A 23526-nucleotide genomic window follows, 5' to 3' on the forward strand; every position below is an offset into this window, starting at 1 on the left:
ACGAGATTTCAGCATATGCCAAATGCCTGGGCTGGGGAGAGCTGAGGATAAGCTGTTGGCTGGGCAGCCTGGGAGCCAAGAAGGAAGCAGGCGGTGAAGTCTCATCCTTTGGGCCTCATTCTTAGCTGCTCCTTGTGTGACAAAGGTCTAAAAGCAATGATCGAAACCTTGCTCCGCCTGGGAAATTCTTGACTTACTGGGACCTAAGTCCCTTTTCCTCTGTTAACATAAGCATAGACCATAGTGCATTATTGCATTTGGAATTGTTTAAGGAGTTTGAAAAACACGGTAACTAGTGAATCCAAATTTCTTGAAGGTGTCATGTTAACAATGGTGCTTAGAAAAACAAATGCTGTAATTCTGCTCTCAAAGAATCAACTTGTAGTTGGAAAGTTAGACATGTTTTTCAAAAGTTGGTGATGGTTTTTTTTCCCTTTGCATGAGCAGTTCATAAACCCTGGTTATTCAACAGTAAGATTAGAGGCATAACACACTAGATAAATTAGTAAGTACAACAGTCTCTTCATAAATTTGGTATTTGAAAACCAACCCAATGATGAATAGCTTAGCAGGCAAAATGGTTTATAGGCATTTTGAGCAGTTTTAAAAACACCCGAGTCAGAAAATGTTAAGTATATTTATACTATAAAATAATTCATAGGCATTGGACATAAGTCTCATGAAGAGGACATCTTTGCTCAAGACTGTAAAAAAGGAAATATCTGGAATAATTTTAGTTAAAAAACTGAGAATCAGAGAGGCTAACTCACTTGCTCAAGCCCAAGGTGCTCAAGAGAAGGAAGAATTTTACCTTACATTTCCTAACTCCTAGTTCAGTACGCTGTCCATTAAACTGCACTGTGCTTTTACATAAACTACGAAATCATCACATCGAAGAAGTGGCATCATCTGGGTCACCAGCCAATGTATGCATTGGCCAAGAATAACCTAGATGTTACCCGTCACTGAAACGCCATTTTATTTGTGCTCCTTTTTGGTGGTAACAGCCTAAGAGGCTCGAGACTCAATCCAAACGACTAGAAAGCCTAAGTTAACCGAAGATTTAAGAGAAAAAGCCGCGTGAGGAGCAGCATGTTGGCTCTCACAGGAACGTGGTCTGGATTAGCTGTTGGGAAGTAGGAGCCACAAGTAGAGTGGACACTGTTTCTCAAACCTGAGACTAAATCAATCACTGCAGAAATTCACTGACAGCTCCTTCCTGAAGCCAGAAAACTTATTTTTCTTACCAATTGGAGAGGGGAGGACCTACAAGGTACTCAGTGTGAAGATTTTCCTTCCTAAGTAGCTAGGCAGAGGGGAAATCCTCGGTGTGGAGTGCTTACGTCTTTGACAACAGAGACTAAATTTTGTCTATTCACTAGAAGCAACTCAAACTTGGGAAACAACATGACTTGAGATTCATATTTTATTTACAAGTAAATGAAGAATATCCCCTATACACTCTAACCGGGGATGACAAGAGCAATCTAAAGCAGCAGCTGCTGGCTCCACAGGGATGTGAGAAAGGAGTCCATGCCACTGTCCCTTTAAACAATGATTCTGTTTACTAAAAAGGAAAAAAAAAGCCATGTGATTTCTTCATGGTGCCTCTGTGAAAGAATTCAAAATAAAAATGACTTCAGAACCCTACAGTCTCTAGTCAAATGTATGAGGGAACCAGGCTATCATTTGCATTCTCTGACAGCTCCTGCTCCCCAAGAGCAACTGCCTGAGCCAAAGACTTAATACTCATCAAGAGTATCTGCCCGAGGAATGGACAGGCCACGGTCCTTGAGGGCCTGGACTTTCAGCTTCTCGGCTTCCAGCTTGGTCTGCTGTTCCACCCTTTGTTCTTCCAGGATCTCCTCAATAGATACTTGCTGGAGGGGTGTGTCACTCTCCTTTTCCAGGTCCTATAAAACAAGCAGGGTTGAAACACTTTTAACTGATGACCAAGAACAGAAAACATTACTGATCTAAAGGCAAATGGATTCCTTTATCAGGATGGGGTCATTTTTCATAATTGTAGCAGGGCTGAAATACCCCTAGCGATAGGTAAGTTTTACAAAGAAACATCTGGCTACACCACTATAGAATACATGCTTATATGAAGGTGGTAACAGGGTGGGTGTCAGGTTTATAACAAAGCTCTTGGTTATCTGAAGTCCTCTATTAGCCAAGGACTATGTTTCCTAAAAAATAATTAATTAATAGTAAATAAATAAATAATAAATAATAAGTAACTAAGGAAGGAAGGAAGAAAGGAAGGAAGGAAGGAAGGAAGGAAGGCAGGCAGGCAGGCAGGCAGGCTGCTTTTAAACAGCTGTCTCCCCAATCCCAGAGAACATGAGAGAGAAGTTACTGAAGCCAAGATGGATTTGGGTAAGTTTTGTATTTTTACATTATCAAAGTCAGCTTAATTTCTAGGGGTTGTTGCTAAGTAAGAAGGCAGAGAACATTGATTCAAAGAAGTACCCTCTCCCCTCAAAGGCATTAACTTGGAGTCTTTAAATTATAACAAAACTCTCTCAACTATGGCAACAAGCCTTCCAGAGAAAACCTCAGCAGACGAGGTAGGTCACTAAACTAGTTTGGCTCCAATATATTTCTCCACCATTTTAATTAAAACTATTTTTGCTTAATAAGAAATTATTCTTCCCTTATTTAATTCAAAACTACATGCTTACTGTGTGAAACTTAGAAAACAAAAACATTTTAAAGAATCATCCAAAGAGAGAGGATTAAAGATGGCGGCGTGAGAGGTGAGACAGAGGCTTCCTCCTAAAACTGCATATAATACGAAAATATAATTAATACAACTAATCCTGGAAAAGCACCAAGAAGGAGGACTGTGCCAGACTGCACACACCTGGAGAAAAGAGCAGACCTCACGGAACAGGGTAATGTACCAAAGCTGTGGCCTGGCAGGACCCAAGCCCTTCCCCGACCCCAGCTCACCAGCTGGAGGAAGAGGAAAGGGGCGGGGAGGGAGTGGAGGCCTGGCACTGCTGAATACCTAACTCTGGAGATCTGCTGTGGGAGCACAAACCTACATTTTGTGGTACTTTCATGATTCTCTCGTGATTGGGGAATTGGAAAGCTAGGACACGCAGAATTCCTAGAGAGACTGAGATTCCAGCTGCTTGTGGAAAGCAGGGATCCATATCCGGCTGCTCTGGGACAAAGGAAGGGCGGGTGGTCTGAGAGACTTCCTAACAAGGAAGCCCTTAGCAAGAGGGCTGCTAAAGACGCAAGGACTGCAGAGCTGACTGCTCAGGACAAAGGACAGGTAGACAAAATTGTCGGGGTGCACTCTGCCCAGCAGGTTGGGAGCTTCCACAATCTTCAGGTGCTCCAGTTCCCTGGCTGGCTACACAGCTCCAAGGACCTCCTCCGTGATATGCAGGCTACTGTACCCTTCTCCAAGCCAGCCCCACCTGCCTCACAAACCGGCAAACCCTACCCTGGCGTCAAACCAGCCAGAGGGAAGATCTGTCTACAGCAACTGCAAACGCAAGGCATTGAGGCTTATGCCAGTGTGCTCGGCCCACTGGTTCAGGCAGTGGAGACAGGCATAGCAGCCGGGAAGCAGGAAACAGCTCTTTCCACTCCGCAGGCACCAATGCCACTCGCTGTGACCCCCAAACATTGCTTCTGGGGCTGAACAGCTCCAGAGTGTAGAGCTTCTGGACACTAGAGAGTGCCATATACAAATATGAAATGCCAAAGGAACCTGGTCCAGAGTAAAATTAATATAGATCACAATCGCAGACACCAACAAATACTAAAGTAATTAATTTAAATTTATAATTTTAGGTTTCCTTATAAATTTAGGTTTCCCGCCCTTCCTTTGTCCAGAGCAGCCGGATATGGATCCCTGCTTTCCACAAGCAGCTGGAATTTCAGTCTCTCTAGGAATTCTGCGTGTCCTAGCTTTCCAATTCCCCAATCACGAGAGAATCATGAAAGTACCACAAAATGTAGGTTTGTGCTCCCACAGCAGATCTCCAGAGTTAGGTATTCAGCAGTGCCAGGCCTCCACTCCCTCCCCGCCCCTTTCCTTTTCCTCTAACTCCTGTGAAAGATGGCATGGATGTCATGACTCTTCCTGAAAGGGAGTTCAAAATAAAAATCATTAACATGCTAATGGAGGCACGGAACAAGGGGTTAACATCCAAAATATATAAAGAACTTACACGCCTCAACACCCAAAAAGCAAATAACCCGATTAACAAATGGGCAGAGTATATGAAGAGACACTTCTCCAAAGAAGAAATTCAGATGGCCAACAGACACATGAAAAGATGCTCCATATCACTAATCATCAGGGAAATGCAAATTAAAACCACAATGAGATATCACCTCACACCAGTAAGGATGGCCAGCATTGAAAAAACTAAGAACAACAAATGCTGGTGAGGATGTGGAGAAAGGGGAGCCCTCCTACACTGCTGGTGGGAATGCAAGCTAGTTCAACCATGTGGAAAGCAATATGGAGGTTCCTCAAAAAACTAAAAATAGAAATACCATTTGACCTGGGAATCCCACTCCTTGGAATTTACGCAAAGAATACAACTTCTCAGATTCAAAAAAACATATGCACCCATATGTTTATTGCAGCACTTTTTACAATAGCCAAAATATGGAAGCAACCTAAGTGTCCATCAATAGATGAATGGATAAAGAAGATGTGGTACATATACACAATGGAATACTATTCGGCCATAAGAAACAAATCCTAGTATTTGCAACAACATGGATGGGGCTGGAATATATTATGCTCAGTGAAATAAGCCAGGCAGAGAAAGACAAGTACACAAATGATTTCCCTCATTTGTGGAGTATAACAATAAAAGAAAACTCAAGGAACAAAACAGCAACAGACTCACAGACTCCAAAAAGGGATTAGTGGTTACCAAAGGGGAGGGCGGGTGGGTAGGGAGGCAGAAGGGGATTGAGGGGCATTATGTTTAGTACACATGGTGTCGGGGATCACAGGGGGGGACACTGTAGCACAGAGAAGGTACAGAGTGAATCTGCGGCATCTTGCTGCACTGATGAACAGTGACTGCATTGGGGTATGGGTGAGGACTTGATAATAAGGGTAAATGTTGTAACCACATTGTTTTTTCATGTGAAACCTTCATAAGAGTTTATATCAATCATACCTTAATAAAAAAAAAAATCACACACTCAAAAAACCAAAAAACAATCATCCAAAACTTTAATATGGAGGGTAACATTTTGATGGATATCCTTCCAATTTTCCTATGCATATACTTACTGAAAGAAAAAACCCATAAAGCAAATACTGTCATTGTTTTCATTTAACATGGCATCATGTGCTTACTATTTTAATTTTATTTCACATCTTATGAACATTTGATAACCAATATTAAAAAGCAGAACAACTTTGCTATAAAAGTCTCACTATCCAGAGGCTTAGTTTATTATCCTTAAAATGAGCACACAGGTATACCCTGGTTTCAGTACCATGGAGGGCCTCAACAGACAGGGTGTTCTCATTTCATACCCTCTTCTGTGCCTTCAGATATAAAATCCTGAGAAGGCACCAACACACACACAAGCCGACCGGATGTGCCAGCCTTCCTTGAGCGTATGTCCTTATGCTGCCAAGGCCTCAGAACCCACAGGTAGGGCCCTTGGGAGGGCTCACTAGAGAGGCTGGGATGAAAGCCGCCCCATCACGTAAGCTAGCCCTGCCCTGGGTCAGTGTTAATTGCACCCTGCAGAATACATGTCCTTGAGGTAACCAGCATTCCCCTGTGGGGAGCAGGAGAAGGGAAGATGATGTCCTTAGCTCAGTGTGCCGCCTCCTGCACTCTTCAGTATGTTATTCACTGCGCTGCTCGGCACTTCAGATGCCGCTGCCCCACCACCAGTTATGACTGAAGGCTACGGCATCATCGTCCTTGGGGCCGAATCCAGGGACTTCTGAAGTAATGGGATCTTTAACAAATCTCAATGGTTTCTGTATGAGTTTCCCTAGAGTTGGTAACTTAATTTGTTCAAACTGACTATGGATTCCTGTAACGATGTAAACATTCCTGAACCATAATTCTTCAGTGACACCACTAAAAGTTCTGCAGTATCTGAACCATAATTATTAAGAGTACTTTTGTTCACAAAAGGGTCCCAGGAAACAACGAATCTTCAAGAACAAACACAAGTTCCCTACTAATCCTCTCCTCACACATATACATCTGCATCTGTGCAAATGCAAATGGCAAAGAAAGCCTTTCTGTGGTGGTCACTGTAAAACTGAAGCAGAGTACCTGTAACTATTTTAACTTAAATATTTCCCCCTGACAGCAAAGTAATGTTTTATCTTTAAACCTAGGAACACTGCTGGTGGGAATGTAAGCTAGTTCAACCATTGTGGAAAGCAATATGGAGGTTCCTCAAAAAACTAAAAATAGAAATACCATTTGACCTGGGAATCCCACTCCTTGGAATTTACCCAAACAATACAGCTTCTCAGATTCAAAAAGACATATGCACCCCTATGTTCATCACAGCACTTTTTACAATAGCCAAGATATGGAAGCAACCTAAGTGTCCATCAGTAGATGAATGGATAAAGAAGATGTGGTACATATACACAATGGAATACTATTCAGCCATAAGAAAGAAACAAATCCTACCATTTGCAACAACATGGATGGAGCTAGAGGACATTATGCTCAGTGAAATAAGCCAGGTGGAGAAAGACAAGTGCCAAATGATTTCCCTTATTTGTGGAGTATAACAATGAAGCAAAACTGAAGGAAGAAAATGGCAGCAGACTCAGAGACTCTAAGAATGAACTAGTGGTTACCAAAGGGGAGGGGTATGGGAGGGTGAAGGGGATTGAGGGGCATTATGTTTAGTACACATGGTGTGAGGGGTCATCACAGGGAGAACAGTGTATCACACAGAAGGGACATAGTGGATCTCTGGCAACTTGCTATACTGATGGACAGTGACTGCATTGGGGTATGGGTGGGGACTTGATAATATGGGTAACTGTAGTAGCCACGTTGTTTTTTCATGTGAAACCTTCATAAGAGTGTATATCAATTGTACCTTAATAAAAACAAAAACAAAAAAACAAAAAAAGAAAAAAAAAAACAAAAAAACCCCTTAAACCTAGGAAAGTATGGAAAAAGAAATAATCACCTATCCTATAATCCTACCACCCAGAGATGGATCAGTCTTTCTTTAATTCACTTGACAGCCATTCAGTACCCCAATGCCCCCAGGAACCACAGTGCTTTGTTTCAGCTTTTATGTAACATAAGATAAAATTTCTGTTGCTTAAACATGCAAGAAATGATACACTGGGCCAAAAATATCAACCAGAAAAACAGTTTAAAATTAGAAAAGATATTCCATCCATTTCACAGCAGCACATGGGCAGTATCAATAGAAGAGTCTTTTCTAGCTCTTTCTAGTGTCACATGAGATCTCTGAACTAACCTGACTGGCAGAATTATCTCCTAACTTTCTCACGTGGCTTATTGTTAAAAATAGCTACAGACCAAACCACTCCACTCAGAAGACTTCTGTAAACCTGATTTCAGATGTGACTAGGTATTGGGAAACTATATTGAAAACTTTAAAAACAAAACAGTAAGATAAAATTAAGCAAATGGTAAAGTTTTTTGATTTTCTTGGCAAAGCCAATACTTAGAAGCAGCAAGACAAAGATTCTATGTAAGGTACTTTTCAAGTAAATGTTTCATTTAAGATATGACATCAAGTTTTATCTTATTTTTAAAATGTCTGAGTACTTCTAAAGGTTTTCTAATAGCTCTCTATGTATATATGCATACACGTATGTATTGGTGTGCATTTACACACACACACACCTGCAGTAACACCTTGGAAGAACTGAACTTCTCACCCGGCAGCTGGTCTTCCTGCACAGACACATAGGTACCTCCTCCTCGGCTGTGAGCTACGGATCCCAGTGAGGCTGAATTCCATACCCAAGAGGGTTTACAGAAAAGCCTCCCCTACAGCTGTCCCTTTAGAAACAGGGACATTACATTGCATATGCAATGTGTCTTTCCCCCCAAACACCACTCATTAACTTTATGTCATGAAGAACTACTGGTAACTAATTGTTTATATAACTGCCCAAATAGTCCAATGTATATAAATCATACTTCATGGAATTATTATTCTTGTTACCAGGTTTTAAAATTTTCTGCTATTAGAGATAGCAGAAATAACATATGAATGAACACATTTGTATAGGAAGGTATTTTTCATATCACATATTTTGCAGCTAATGGGGTCAAAATCTTTAAAATGCCAAGAGGCACTGAAACAAAGTTAATTATTCTCTGTAGCTTTCCTTTTACAACTGTAGCTTTCCTAAGCTAATCTGGTGGTTTCCTGTGAGAAGCTGGGTGGGATGTGGAAAGTGTTTTTTTTTTCTTGAAAAGACAAAAAGAAAGATCTATATGCTGAAAGCTACAAGATACTCATGAGAGAAATTAAAGAAGATACCAATAAATGGAAACACATCCTGTCCTCATGGATAGGTAGAATTAATATTGTCAAAATGGTCATCCTGCCTAAAGCAAGCTAAAGATTTAATGCAATCCCTATCAAAATACCAACAGCATTCTTCAACAAACTAGAGAAAACAGTTCTGAAATTCATATGGAACCAAAAAAGACCCCAAATGCCAAAGCAATCCTGAGAAAGAAGAATAAAGCAGGGGGAATTACGCTCCATGACTTCAAACTCTACTACAAAGCCACAGTAATGAAGACAATTTGGTACTGGCACAAGAACAGGCCCATAGACCAATGGAACAGACCAGAGCCCAGATATAAACCCAAGCATATATGGTCAATTAATATACGATAAAGGAGCCATGGACATACAATGGGGAAATGACAGCCTCTTCAACTGGTGTTGGCAAAATTGGACAGTTACATGCAAGAGAATGGAATTGGATTATTGTCTACCCGCACACACAGCAGGAAACTCGAAATGGATCAAAGACCTGAATCTAAGTCAAGAAACCATAAAATTCTAAGAAGACAACAGGCAAAAATCTCCTGAATATAAACATGAGCAACTTTTTTCTGAATGCATCTCCTTGAGTAAAACAAAAGCAAAAATGAACACATGGGACTACATCAAACTAAAAAGCTTCTGTACAGCAAAGGACATGAACAACAGAACAAAAAGACATCTTACAGTATGGGAGAATATATTTGTAAATGACATATCTGACAAGGGGTTAACATCCAAAATATATAAAGAACTCACACACTTCAACACCCAAAAAGCAAATAACCTGATTAAAAAATGGGCAGAGGATATGAACAGACAATTCTCCAAAGAAATTCAGATGGTCAAGAGGCACATGAAAAGATGCTCCACATCATTAATTTTCAGGGAAATGCAAATTAAAACCACAATGAGATATCACCTCACACCAGTTAGGATGGCCAGTATCGAAAAGACTAGGAACAAGTGCTGGCAAGGATGTGGAGAAAGGGTAACTCCTACACTGCTGGTGCGAATGTAAGCTAGTTCAACCTTTGTGGAAAACAATATGGAGGTTCCTCAAAACACTAAGAGAAATACCATTTGACCTGGGAATTTCACTCCGAGGAATTTACCCAAAGAATATAATTTCTCAGATTCAAAAAGACATATGCACCCCTATGTTTATTGCAGCACTTTTTACAATAGCCAAGATATGGAAGCAACCTAAGTGTCCATTAGTCGACGAATGGATAAAGAAGATGTGGTACATATACACAATGGAACACTACTGAGCCATAAGAAAGAAACAAACCCTACCATTTGCAACAACATGGATGGAGCTGGAGGATATTATGCTCAGTGAAATAAGCCAGGCAGAGAAAGACAAGTACCAAATGATTTCCCTCATTTGTGGAGTATAACAATGAAAGAAAACTGAAGGAACAAAACAGCAACAGACTCACGGACTCCAAGAAGGAACTAGTGGTTACCAAAGGGGAGGGTGGATGGGGTGGGAGGGAGAAGGGGATTGAGGGGTATTATGAGTAGCACACATGGTGTGGGGGGATCATGGGGAAGACAGTGTAGCACAGAGAAGGCAAATAGTGACTCTGTGGCATCTTACTATACTGTTGGGCAGTGCCTGCAATGGGGCATGGGTGGGAACATGATAACAGGGGTGAATGTAGGAACCACATTGTTTTTTCATGTGAAACCTTCATAAGAGTGTATCAGTAATACGTTAAGTAAAAAAAATAAAGAAATAAAAAATGAAAAATAAAACAAAACAAACAAAAAAAAGCAAAGACAAAAAGAAACCTATCTAGCTGGATTGTCAAAACCCATAGCAGCTTAAGTTTTCACTTACTATTTCTCCTAGTAGGACCACATTTTCTCCTCTGACCACAAAAATTCCTCGAGGAATATCACCGTACTTTTTGCCCACATGAATACGCTCCACAGTCTGATGTAGCACTAAGTTAGCTGTAAGTGCATAGGAAAAAAACAAAGATATTTAGTTTTAATTATTGGGTAAAGGTTCAATTTATTTTGAGTAGAAAAGATTTAGCCGGACATGATTCCTAAACTTTCGAATTCTGGGAAAAGCTAAAATTTCACACAATCTTCTATTTCATTAAGACATATGACTTTTAAGCAACTATAAACTGAGAGGGTTTAGGAGATTATGTTGCACTAATACACAACGATGATGGGAGAAGTTCAGAAAATCCCTTTATCAGTTTATTGAGAATATCTCCTTGGCTGTAAGAAGGGATAAATGAGTAGGGTACCAGGAAGACTGTACCAGGTCTTCAGCCTCAACAACCAGAGATTAAAACTCTGGTTTAGTAGGAGGACACAGTTTTTGTTGTGTGGGTATGCATATGTGATGGTTTCCCAAAGATTTAGCTTTGTGTCAGTACTTAGGCTTCACTTAACCCAGTGTAGCGATCCATATATCACAACACACAGAAACCTATTTTTTCACTTTGCCAGAGAACCATGCCTGGTAATCTGAGAGTAAAGTCAGTATTTACTGCTTTTTCCTCAAAGTATCTGATGAATTTGACTTAAGGTTGAGAATCCCTATCTCTTAAGAATTATTTTTCTTTCAACTGGTACTATTTTTCTTATTTGAAAGAAAACAAATGTCAATGTTCTTATCTTTTATAATTCTTGGAAGTGTTTCAGTTGTTTTTCCCTCTTGCCAAATCACTGAACTAGAAGATATTCAACAAATGTTGATATGAACTGAGAAGTTCCTTGAAACAGAAGCAAACACAGATCTCTCCAGGGAAATGCCAGATATAAAACAAAGACCAAGCCTCAAGTCTGATGTACTTTTAAGTGTAAAAATCTTGACCTTAATGTAGGGGGGCATTCCTAAAAGGCTTCAGAGAGTGCCCTCTACTCCGTTCTACTGGATAGGGAGGGATTACCTTCAGTGCAGGAATGCTTTGAAGAGTGGTCGCACCCAAATCAATGTACGACTGAGCAGCTTTTCTGGTGGACTGTTTATTTCTATAATTTGGCTCCCTCTAATGGGGAAAATTAAAAATAGCCCAAAACTTCACAGATTCTATGAAATACAAGCTTGTAAATTCAAGCTTTTGAACGACTTAGTCATAACTTAGAAAACAATGAAGTAATGACTCAAAAAACAGTCCTCCATGATGCCATACACCTGAAAAAGGTGCCGATAAATTTCAACGTGAAATGACAGAAAAAAAGTAATGGGCAGCTCTTAACCAGAGAACAGGAGTAGCCCAAAAATAATACATACCAAATTGATCAATGCTTCTTAAAAAGCCTATAAGTGTCCTCCCATCACGAAGCAGGACCAAGTGCTTTTCTGAGGAGAGGAAAAAAGATCTTTAAAAAATGAAAACTGTTAGCTTCAGCACGTGTACAAGATGACAACAAAAATAAAGTTAGTAGCAGTTCAAGCTCTACCCTCTCCTCTTCCAGAGTATTGAAGGTGGAGTTCACTGGGAAATTAGAGGGAGGTCCAAGGCAGCCTGAGGTTTACATTAGATTAGTGTGAGAAGAATCATAGTAGTGTGGGAGAATGAGAAAAGGCCCGATTGACTGGCTCGAGATGCTGATGACTGAAAGTTAAACCCTTTCATGCCACGTCAGTTTCTGGATATGCAACTGCAAAATTTAGTCTAGATAATCTTCATAATCTTAATTCAATAATTATCTTCCCCTCATCTTAGAAGAGCTTGTATTTCACACTTTGGAATGAGAGAAGATTTTAAATAAAAACAATGCCTCAGATATGTAAAATGAGCTTGTGGATAATAAGCTAGAACATAAATTCAATACATTTAATTGAGAGCTCTGTGCTGCTCTGGGGTCTAGACATATGGTACAGAGTAAGACTCAGAAGGTTACCAGCCTATGAACTTATATTCCTGGTGGAAGAAGACGAACAAAAAAATGACCTATTGTGATTTAGTACAGTGGAATAATAAGATGGTAGGATAGACTGATGAAGAGAGAGGGTGCAGAAAAGAGGGTGGACAGGGAAAACCTCGCTGAAGAGGTGACTCGGGGCTGACACTGGAGAATGATAGTAAGTTGCTAGAATAGCTGGCAGAATTTACTCCACTTTGTTGGTAGCACACATACAGTACTTTTTAGATGTAGAACACAGGAACAGGACAGTGATTCTTCCCTGAAGGAATTCAGTCTTCCCTGGGTTATAACTAAGTACTATAGGAAAGCAAATCTTAATTTTATGAGACTGAGAGAAACTACAGCTGGAGGAGGTATCTGAATTGGACCTTAAAAGGTAGATAGTTTTTGGCCATGGGAAGAGTGGCAGGAAGGAGGTGGGGAGGGAAATCTGTAAGTCAGGCTGGAGAAAAAAGGGCTATGTATCCATATGTTTGGCTAAAAGTTGAGGGTGTGAAAGGAAATAACAAGAGAAAAAGCCAGAAAAATACTAGGAGCAGGATGAGGTTGGATTTCACCTCATAGGGAAGAAGAAAACTGTCAAGACTGAACTGGCAGAAAAGACAGTGCAGCTATGAGGCTATTTTCCGAGTATGGGACATGAAGAGTCCTGAACCAAGGTCTGGAATGCCCATGAAGACAGAATTAGAGCAATTTTGGTTAAGTCCACAAAGAAGATATAGTTATTACAGTTCAGGAGATCTCCTAGAGATTTAAGAAAAGCAGGAGGTCAAAGACAGAACCTAAGAGACAATCTGTTTTAGGGAACAGTAACAGAGAGGAAAGAAAACTGGTAAGTACCAGTGTTGGAGAAATCAAGAGACTAGAATTAAGAATCCAGTTTTAGGACAGTTAGCTATATGTAAGAGAATGAAACTGGAATATTGTCAAACCCCATACACAAAAGTAAATTCGAAATGGATCAAAGATCTGAATGTAAGTCATGAAACCATAAAACTCTTGGAAAAAAACAGGCAAATATCTCTTGGACATAAACATGAGTGACTTCTTCATGAACATATCTCCCGGGTAAGGGAAACAAAAGCAAAAATGAACAAGTGGAACTATATTAAGCTGAAAAGCTTCTGTACAGCAAAGGACACCATCAATAGAACAAAAAGACATTCTGCAGTATTGGAGAATATATTCATAAATGACAGATCCGATAAAGGGTTGACATCCAAAATACATAAAGAGCTCATGCACCTCAACAATCAAAAAGCAAATAATCCAATTAAAAAATGGGCAGAGCTTGTACTGTTCACCATGTAAGAACTTGTTCGTTATGCTTCAGAAGATTGGAGACTGACGAGAATTAGGCTTGAGATGGATTAATGATCATGCATTGAGCATTGACCCCCCTATACAGAATTTTATTGTTAACAACCATTTGATCAATAAATATGAGAGATGCCCTCTCAAAAAAAAAAAAAAGGGCAGAGGAGCTGAACAGACAGTTCTCCAAAGAAGAAATTCAGATGGCCAACAGACACATGAAAAGATGCTCCACATCGCTAATCATCAAAACCACAATGAGATATCACCTCGTACCACTTAGGATGGCCAACAATCCAAAAGACAGACAAGAACAAATGTTGGCAAGGATGTGGAGAAAGGGGAACCCTCCTACACTGCTGGTGAGAATGTAAATTAGTTCAACCATTGTGGAAAATAGTATGGAGGTTCCTCAAAAAACTCAAAATAGAAATACCATTTGACTCAGGAATTCCACTCCTAGGAATTTACCCTAAGAATGCAGCAGCCCAGTTTGAAAAAGACGTATGCACCCCTATGTTTATCACAGCACTATTTACTATAGCCAAGAAATGGAAGCAACCTAAATGTCCATCAGTAGATGAATGGATAAAGATGTGGTACATATACACAATGGAATATTATTCAGCCATAAGAAGAAAACAAACCAATTAGGATTAAAGATGGCGGCATGAGAGGTGAGACAGAGGCTTCCTCCTAAAACCGCATATAATACGAAAATATAATTAATACAACTAACCCCAAAAGAGCGACAGGAAAGAGGACTGTGCCAGACTGCATACACCTGGAGAAAAGAGCAGACCTCACGGAACAGGGTAACGTACCAAAGCTGTGGTCTGGAGGGACCCAAGCCCTTTCCCCACCCCAGCTCACCGGCAGGAGGGAGAGAAACTGAGCAGGGAGGGAGTGGAAGCCTGGGACTGCTGAATACCTAGCTTCAGAGATCTGCTCTGGGAGCACAAACCTACATTTCATGGTGCTTTCATGATACTCTTGTAATTACGGGGTTGGAAAGCTGGGACAGACAGAGTTCCTGGGGAGACTGGGATTCCAGCTGCTTGTGGAAAACAAGGATCCATATCCGGCTGCTCTGGGACAAAAGCTTATACCTGGGTGCTTGGCCCACTGGTTCAGGCAGTGGAGGCAGGCATAGCAGCCGGGAAGCAGGAAACAGCTCTTTCTTCCCCCCAGGCACCAATACCACTCCACTGTGACCCCCTACATTGCTTCAGGGGCTGAGCAGCTCCAGAGAGTAGAGCTTCTGGGCACTAGAGGGCACCATACACAAATATGAAACGCCAAAGGAACCTGGTCCAGAGTAAAATTATTAATACAACTCCAGAAAAAGATTTAAATGACATGGACCTTGTGACTCTCCCTGAAAGGGAGTTCAAAATAAAAATCATTAACATGCTAATGGAGGTACGGGAAGATATTCAAGAACTCAGGAATGAATTCCGTTTGGAGATCCAATCATTGAAGAACACAATGGAGGGTATTAAAGGCAGGTTGGATACGGTGGAGAGACGATAAATGAGAGGAGGAATACAGAGAGGCTGAGGCACAGAGAGAAAAAAGGATCTCCAAAAATGAAAGAACATTGAGAGAACTGTGTGACCAATCCAAATGGAACAATGTTCACATTATAGGGATACCAGAAGAAGAGAGAAGGGATAGAAAGTGTCTTTGAGGAGGCAATTGCTGAAAACTTCCCCAATCTGGGGAAGGAGATAGTCTCTCAGGCCATGGAGATCCACAGATCTCCCAACACAAGGGACCCAAGGAAGATAACACTAAGACATATAGTAATTAAAATGGCAAAGATCAAGGATAAAGACAGACCATTAAAAGCAGCCAGAGAGAGAAATAAGATCATATAGAAAGGAAAGCCCATCAGGCTAACATCAGCCTTCTCAGCAGAAACCTTACAGGCCAGAAGGGAGTGGCATGATGTATTTAATGCCATGAAGCAGAAGGGCCTGGAACCAAGATTACTTTATCGGCAAGATTATCATTTAAATTTGAAGGAGGAATTAAACAATTTCCAGATAAACAAAAGCTGAGAGAATTTACCTCCCACAAACCATCTATCTCTACAGTCTATTTTGGAGGGTCTTCTATAGATGGAAGTGTTCCTAAGGTTTAATAGCTGTCACAAGAGGAAATAAAACCACAGTAAAGCAAGAAGAGTAGCTAATTACTAAGCAAATGAAAAATTAAATTAACTATCCCCAAAATCAATCAAGGGATAGACAAAGAGTACAGAATATGACACCTGATATATAAAGAATGGAGGAGGAAGAAAAAGGAGAAAAAGAAAAGAACCTTTAGATTGTGTTTATAATACCATATTAAGTAAGTTAAGTTAGACTCTTAGATAGTAAAGAAGTTAACTTTGAACCACTGGTAACCACGAATCTAAAGTCTGCGATGGCAATAAGTACATACCTATCGATAATCACCCTAAATGTAAATGGCCTAAATGCACCAATCAAAAGACACAGAGTCACTGAATGGATGAAAAAAAGACCCATCTATATGCTGCCTACAAGAGACTCACTTTAAACCCAAAGACATACACAGACTAAAAGTGAAGGGATGGAAAAAGACATTTCATGCAACTAACAGAGAGAAAAAAGTAGGAGCTGCACTACAGACACTACAGACAAAATAGACTTCACTACAGACACTACAGACAAAATAGACTTCAAAACAAAGAAAGTAACAAGAGACAATGAAGGACATTACATAATGATAAAGGGGTCAATTCAACAAGAAGATATAACCATTATAAATACCTATGCTCCCAACACAAGAGCACCTACATATGTGAAACAAATACTAACTCAATTAAAAGGGGAAATAGAATGCAATGCATTCATTCTACGAAACTTCAACACTCCACTCACTCTGAAGGACAGATCAACCAGACAGAAAATAAGTAACGACACAGAGGCACTAAACAACACGTTAGAACAGATGGACCTAATAGACATCTACAGAACTTTACACCCAAAAGCAACAGAATACACATTCTTCTCAAGTGCACATGGAACGTTTTCAAGAATAGATCATATACTAGGCCATAAAAAGAGCCTCAGTAAATTCAAAAAGATTGAAATTGTACCAACCAGTTTCAGACCACAAAGGTATGAAACTGGAAATAAATTACACAAAGAAAATGAAAAATTCCACAAACAAATGGAGGTTTCACAACAGGCCCCTAAATAACCGGTGGATCAATGACCAAATAAAAACAGAGATCAAGCAATATATGAAGACAACAATAATTCAACACCACAAAATCTGTGGGATGCAGCCAAGGCTGTGCTAAGAGGAAAGTATATTGCAATACAGGCCTACCTCAAGAAAGAAGAACAATCCCATATAAGCACTCTAAACTCACAATTAATGAAACTAGAAAAAAAAAAAAAAATGAGGCCCAAAGTCAGTAGAAGGAGGGACATAATAAAGATTAGAGCAGAAATAAATAAAATCGAGAAGAATAAAACAATAGAATCAATGAAACAAGAGCTGGTTCTTCGAGAAAATAAACAAAATAGATAAACCCCTAGCCAGACTTAGCAAGAAAAAAAGAGAGTCTACACACATAAACAGAATCAGAAATGAGAATGGAAAAATCACTATGGATACCACAGAAATAGAAAGAATTATTAGAGAATACTATGAAAAATTATATGCTAACAAACTGGATAACCTAGAAGAAATGGACAACTTTCTAGAGAAATACAACCTTCCAAGACTGACCAAGGAAGAAACAGAAAATCTGAACAGACCAATTACCAGCAATGAAATTGAACTGGTAATCAAAAAACTACCTAAGAACAAAAGCCCTGGACCAGATGGCTTCACCGCCAAATTTTATCAAACATTTAGTGAAGACCTAATACCCATCCTCCTTGATGTTTTCCAAAGAGTAGAAGAAGAGGGAATACTTCCAAACTCATTCTATGAGGCCAGCATCACTCTAATACCAAAACCAGGCAAAGACACCACAAAAAAAGAAAATTACAGACCAATATCCTTGATGAACATAGATGCAAAAATACTCAACAAAATATTAGCAAACCGAATTAAAAAATACAACAAAAAGATCATCCATGATTATCAAGTAGGATTTATTCCACGGATGCAAGGATGGTACAATATTTGAAAATCCATCAACATCATCCACCACATAAACAAAAAGGACAAAAACCACATGACCATCTCCATAGATGCTGAAAAAGCATTTGACAAAATTCAACACCCATTCATGATAAAAACTCAACAAAATGGGTACAGAGGGCAAGTACCACAACATAATAAAGGCCATATATGACAAACCCACAGACAACATCATACTTAACAGCGAGAAGCTGAAAGCTTTTCCTTTAAGATCAGGAACAAGACAAGGATGCCCGCTTTCCCCACTTCTATTCAACAGAGTACTGGAGGTCCTAGCCATGGCAATCAGACAACACAAAGAGATAAAAGGCATCCAGATTGGCAAGGAAGAAGTTAAACTCTCCCTGTTTGCAGATGACATGATATTGTACATAAAAAACCCTAAGGAATCCAGTCCAAAACTACTAGATCTAGTATCTGAATTCAGCAAAGTTGCAGGATACAAAATTAATACACAGAAATCTGTGGCATTCCTATACACTAACAATGAACTAACAGAGAGAGAAATCAGGAAAACAATTCCATTCACAATTGCATCAAAAAGAATAAAATACCTAGGAATAAACCTAACCAAGGAAGTGAAAGACCTATACCCTGAAAACTACAAGACACTCTTAAAAGAAATTAAAGAAGAGACCAATAAATGGAAACACATCTTGTGCTCATGGATAGAATTAATATTGTCAAAATGGCCATCCTGCCTAAAGCAATCTATAGATTCAATTCAATTCCTATCAAAATAGCAACAACATTCTTCAATGAACCAGAGAAAATCGTTCTAAAATTCACATGAAACCATGAAAGACCCTGAATAGCCAAAGCAATTCTGAGAAGGAAGAATAAAGCTGGGAGCGTTACACTCCCCAACTTCAAGCTCTACTACAAAGCCACAGTAATCAAGACAATTTGGTACTGGAACAAGAACAGACCCATAGACCAGTGGAACAGACTAGAAAGCCCTGATATAAACCCAACCATACATGGTCAATTAATTATGATAAAGGAGCGATGGATATACAATGGGGAAATGACAGCCTCTTCAACAGCTGGTGTTGGCAAAACTGGACAGGTACATGCAAGAGAATGAAATTGGATTATTGTTTAACCCCACACACAAAAGTAAACTTGAAAATCGATCAAAGACTTCAATATAAGTCATGAAACCATAAAACTCTTAGAAGAAAACATAGGCAAACATAGGCAAAACTCCTCGAGCAAGGGAAACAAAAGCAAAAGTGAACTCATGGGACTACATCAAACTAAAAAGTTTCTGTACAGCAAAGGACACCATCAACAGAACAAAAAGGCACCCTACAGTATGGGAGAATGTATTTGAAAATGACATATCCAACAAGGGGTTAACATCCAAAATATATAAAGAACTTACACGCCTCAACACCCAAAAAGCAAATAATCCGATTAAAAAATGGGCAGAGGATATGAAGAGACAGTTCTCCAAAGAAGAAATTCAGATGGCCAACAGACACATGAAAAGATGCTAATCACCACTAGTCATCAGGGAAATGCAAATTAAAACCACAATGAGATATCACCTCACACCAGTAAGGATGGCCAGCATCAAAAAGACTAAGAACAAATGCTGGTGAGGATGCGGAGAAAGGGGAACCCTCCTACACTGCTGGTGTGAATGTAAGCTAGTTCAACCATTGTGGAAAGCAATATGAAGGTTCCTCAGAAAACTAAAAATAGAAATACCATTCCACTCTTTGGAATTTACCCAAAGAATACAACTTCTCAGATTCAAAAAGACATTTGCACCCCTATGTTTATCGCAGCACTTTTTACAATAGCCAAGATATGGAAGCAACCTAAGTGTCCATCAGTAGATGAATAAAGAAGATGTGGTATATATACACAATGGAATACTATTCGTTCATAAGAAAGAAACAAATTCTACCATTTGTAACAACCTGGAAGGAGCTGGAGAACATTATGCTTAGTGAAATAAGCCAGGTGGAGAAAGACAAATGCCAAATGATTTTCCTCATTTGTGGACTACAACAATGAAGCAAAAGTGAAGGAACAAAATAGCAGCAGACTTGGAGACTTCAATGAACTAGTGATTACCAAAGGGGAGGGGTGTCAGACGGTGGAGGGGGGAGGGAGAAGGGTTTGAGGGGTATTATATTTAGTACACATGGTGTGGAGGATCATGGGGAGAACAGTGTAGCACAGAGTAAGCACATAGTGGATCTGTGACATCTTATTACACTGATGGACAGTGACTTTACTGGGGTATGGGTGGGGACTTGATAATATGGGTAAGTGTAGTAACCACATTGTTTTTTCATGTGAAACCCTCATAAGAGTGTATATCAATCGTACCTTAATAAAAATAAAAAAATAAATAATAATAAAAAAAAGAAGAAAACAAACCCTACCATTTGCAACAACATGGATGGAGCTAGAGGGTATTATGCTCAGTGAAATAAGCCAGGCAGAAAAAGACGAGTAGCAAATGATTTCACTCATTTGTGGAGTATAAAAGAACAAAGAAAAAAACTGAAAGAACAAAACAGCAGTAGACTCACAGAACCCAAGAACGGACTAACAGTTACCAAAGGGAAAGGGACTGGGGAGGATGGGTGGGATGGGAGGGATAAGGGGGGAAAAGGGGCATTACGATTAGCAGACATAATGTGGGGGCAGCACAGGGAGGGCTGTACAACACAGAGAAGACAAGTAGTGATTCTAATAGCATCTTACTATGCTGATGGACAGTGACTGTAATGGGGTATGTGGTGGGGACTTGGTGATAGTAACCTTATGTTGGTCATGTAATTGTAGATTAATGATACCAAAAAAAATAATCCAGTTTTAATAAGTGTCACAACGCTGCACAGGGAAGAATGCAGAAGAGCCATTAGACTGATGGCGTTAAAAATTCAGCCTCAGGAGTGTGCTGACTACAAAAACCAGACTGCAGGTGTAACAGAGGTGATCTACGACAGGTGATCAGGAAGTACAGTCAAAACCGAGATGACTCGAGGTTTAAGGGGAAGGATATGAAAAAAGGGATGAGAGTTTGATGGGGAGACACTGCTGAGAAACACTTGAGACGGACTACCTGAAGGGAACGATCCAGGGTCAGAAAGAAGATATGAGAGAAAAGGGCTATTGATTGAAGGGAGGTCAGAAACAGTGTGAGGAAAAGCATTTTAAAAGACCCAAACTTCCTACTCAAATGAGGATGGTGAAAATCTAGGAAGACTGAGGAGAAGGAAAGTGTGTGCAGGGCGCAGGGAAGGGTGTATATAACATGGTTTCAAACTTTTCAGTAAAGGACAGGGCTTGGAACCTACCAAAAAGGGGCTGGAGGGCTTGAAAATAAACTATTTTCAGTAAAATGGCAGAATGTGTTAGGGGCCTAAATTAAATTCATATACAAAGAGCAATGATGACAAAAGGGCATCCTCAGGTGCTTAAAGATCTCATTTCACATTTCCGATAGGCTTGTACAGCACTTATTCATACATCAATTTGGTCCAGTTTAACCCAGAATTCCTTTCAATAACAAAGTCACTAATGTGGATTTAAAAACTGATTTCAGACAATGATAAAATGAGAATTTGACCATAGACCCACTCTTCAATTTGCATGTACAGTAGCTGTAAAGTTTGTCGTGACTTGTCTGGAACTGTGTGTAAACCATTTTGCAGCAATTACAAGTTAACGAGACAGATCACACGATTAAAAAAATGTTGCCTGAGGAGTAATTCACGGATGGGAATTTACAAAAAGGAAAGACAGGACGATTATAGGTGGCTCCTTTTTTGCATAGGACCAAGCTCCTTTTCAGGGCGATAACTAGGAGGGAGGTCTTCTTGGTAAAAGCAAAAGGAAATTGTCTAAAAGAAAAAAAGAGTTTGAAGTGACTCAGTCTTTCCAGAAAAGTCAACACTTTGTCTGGCAGTGGTCTCCACGACGAAAACCTGAAAGCGCTAAGACCCTCATGGTAAAAGACGACTGCAAGTGGCTACACAGGATAAAGCCTGTATTTACCGCCAATTAAGTCCAACTGCTGTTCTCTTAGTATTTTCGTTTCTTGGTGACTCCTTTCTCTTAAGCATTCTCATGCACCCACCCGTCACAACCTGGTACTCGAAATGCTGCAGGTGGGAGAGAGCGGGCGGGGCGAGCAACTTCGGGGCCAGGGACTCAGGAGCCGCGTTCCTCGCACGCAGAAGTGAGTTCTGCAGCTTGCCGCTCATTAGTCCCCGGCCGGTGGAGGCTGCGACGGGCGAGGGCAAACGGGGCGTCCCGGCCTCCTCCGACCCGCGGAGGACGTCACTGCGAACGCCCAGAACTGCGCTGGAAACACGCCGCCCCTGCCGAGCGTCCCACGAGCTCCCGCCGGAGAGGCACTCACCCAGCAGCAACGGGCCCACCCACACTTCACCCGCGGGAGACGGCTACTCACTGTCGATGTCCTCGATGAGGCTGGCGGTGCCGGGCATATAGTTCATTTTGAGCTGAAATGGGTAGCAGCGGCGGGCCAGCGCGCCCAACACCTTCTTCCTTCCGCAGTCGCAGTCGCCGCCTCGGCGGGACTGAGACAGGACCCGGAGCCGGAGAAGCGCCTCAGCCCCGGCTTTCAGCCGCCGGGGCCTGCCGGAAACTCCTCCATATTACCCCCACCCACTTCCGGCGTCGCGTGCCGTCCCCCCAGGAAAGGGCGGGGCCATCGGCGGTCCCGGGACGCCTTTCCCCATCCCTGGTAAAAGAAGGCTCTACATGGGATAGGTGGGGAGAAAATGTATTCTCCCTTTTAAGGAACAGAGTGCCGCCCCTCTTCCTCCTGCTTCCTAGACCCCAGAGTCACTGACCTCAGTACCTCAACGCTAGGCGCCCTGCACCCGAGGGGGCGGGGCCTGGCCTGGGATTGGCTGTGGGCGGTCGACCCCCTTCGCAGCCGTCCATTTCCTCTCTCCGGCAGGCGCCTGCGCAGTGGGCCAGCCGTGGGGGGGCGCGGGAAGCGCCTCGGGCCAGCAGAACCGATGTCGGCCTTGAGGCGCTCGGGCTACGGCCCCAGTGACGGTCCGTCTTATGGCCGTTACTACGGGCCTGGGGGTGGGGATGTGCCCATGCACGCACCCCCGCAGTTATATCCTCCTCGCCCTGAACCTCCCCAGCCTCCCGTTTCCTGGCGGGTGCGCGGGGGTGGCCCGGCGGAGACCACCTGGCCGGGAGAAGGCGGAGGAGGCGATGGTTACTATCCCTCTGCGGGCGCCTGGTCGGAGCCGGGCCGAGCTGGAGGAAGCCACCAGGTAAGCTTTGTCGTCTGTCCCAGCGGGATCCGATAGGGGAGTCCTTCGGGGTGAGGGTCATGGAGATCGATAGATCTTCAGAGTTCGTAATGGATCGGGTTTATATTTGTTTTCCTTCTGGGAGGGTTTTAGGGACAGACGCTGGGATGGGGTGGGGGGTGGGTGGCACGCTCGTGTTCTCTTTGCTCCTTTTCTGCTTCGACCATAATAAATGTTTCTTGACATTAAAAGAGGAAAAACGTTTCTGCGCTGACTTGCTAAGCTAAGTGGCAAGCTGCGGAATCTTGCCTTGGAACGATGT

General features: G+C 41.4%; 2 protein-coding genes across 3 annotated transcripts in view; one reads left to right on the forward strand and one right to left on the reverse strand.

Annotated features, from left to right (window-relative positions):
- Positions 1-1408: 1408 nt before the first annotated feature.
- LSM1 (LSM1 homolog, mRNA degradation associated) lies at positions 1409-22730 on the reverse strand. Its single transcript, XM_037015057.2, has 4 exons — positions 22379-22730; positions 11798-11866; positions 10382-10497; positions 1409-1913 (listed from the first exon to the last, which is right to left on the reverse strand). Exons 1-4 carry the CDS (start codon positions 22422-22424, stop codon positions 1743-1745), a joined length of 402 nt encoding a protein of 133 aa, XP_036870952.1. The 5' UTR covers positions 22425-22730; the 3' UTR covers positions 1409-1742.
- Positions 22731-22874: 144 nt separating this feature from the next.
- BAG4 (BAG cochaperone 4) overlaps positions 22875-23526 on the forward strand; it is a 31452-nt gene continuing 30800 nt past the window's right edge. The window contains exon 1 of one of the 2 annotated variants that reach the window (XM_037015054.2): positions 22875-23225. In XM_037015054.2, coding sequence (XP_036870949.2) covers positions 22956-23225 — 270 coding nt within the window. In that variant the 5' untranslated portion in view covers positions 22875-22955. The remainder of the gene's footprint in view (positions 23226-23526) is intronic. The other variant, XM_037015053.2, reaches the window with a different exon arrangement.

This window comes from Manis javanica, chromosome 12 (genome assembly GCF_040802235.1).
Source record: "Manis javanica isolate MJ-LG chromosome 12, MJ_LKY, whole genome shotgun sequence".
In the NCBI taxonomy this organism is placed as follows: Eukaryota; Metazoa; Chordata; class Mammalia; order Pholidota; family Manidae; genus Manis; species Manis javanica.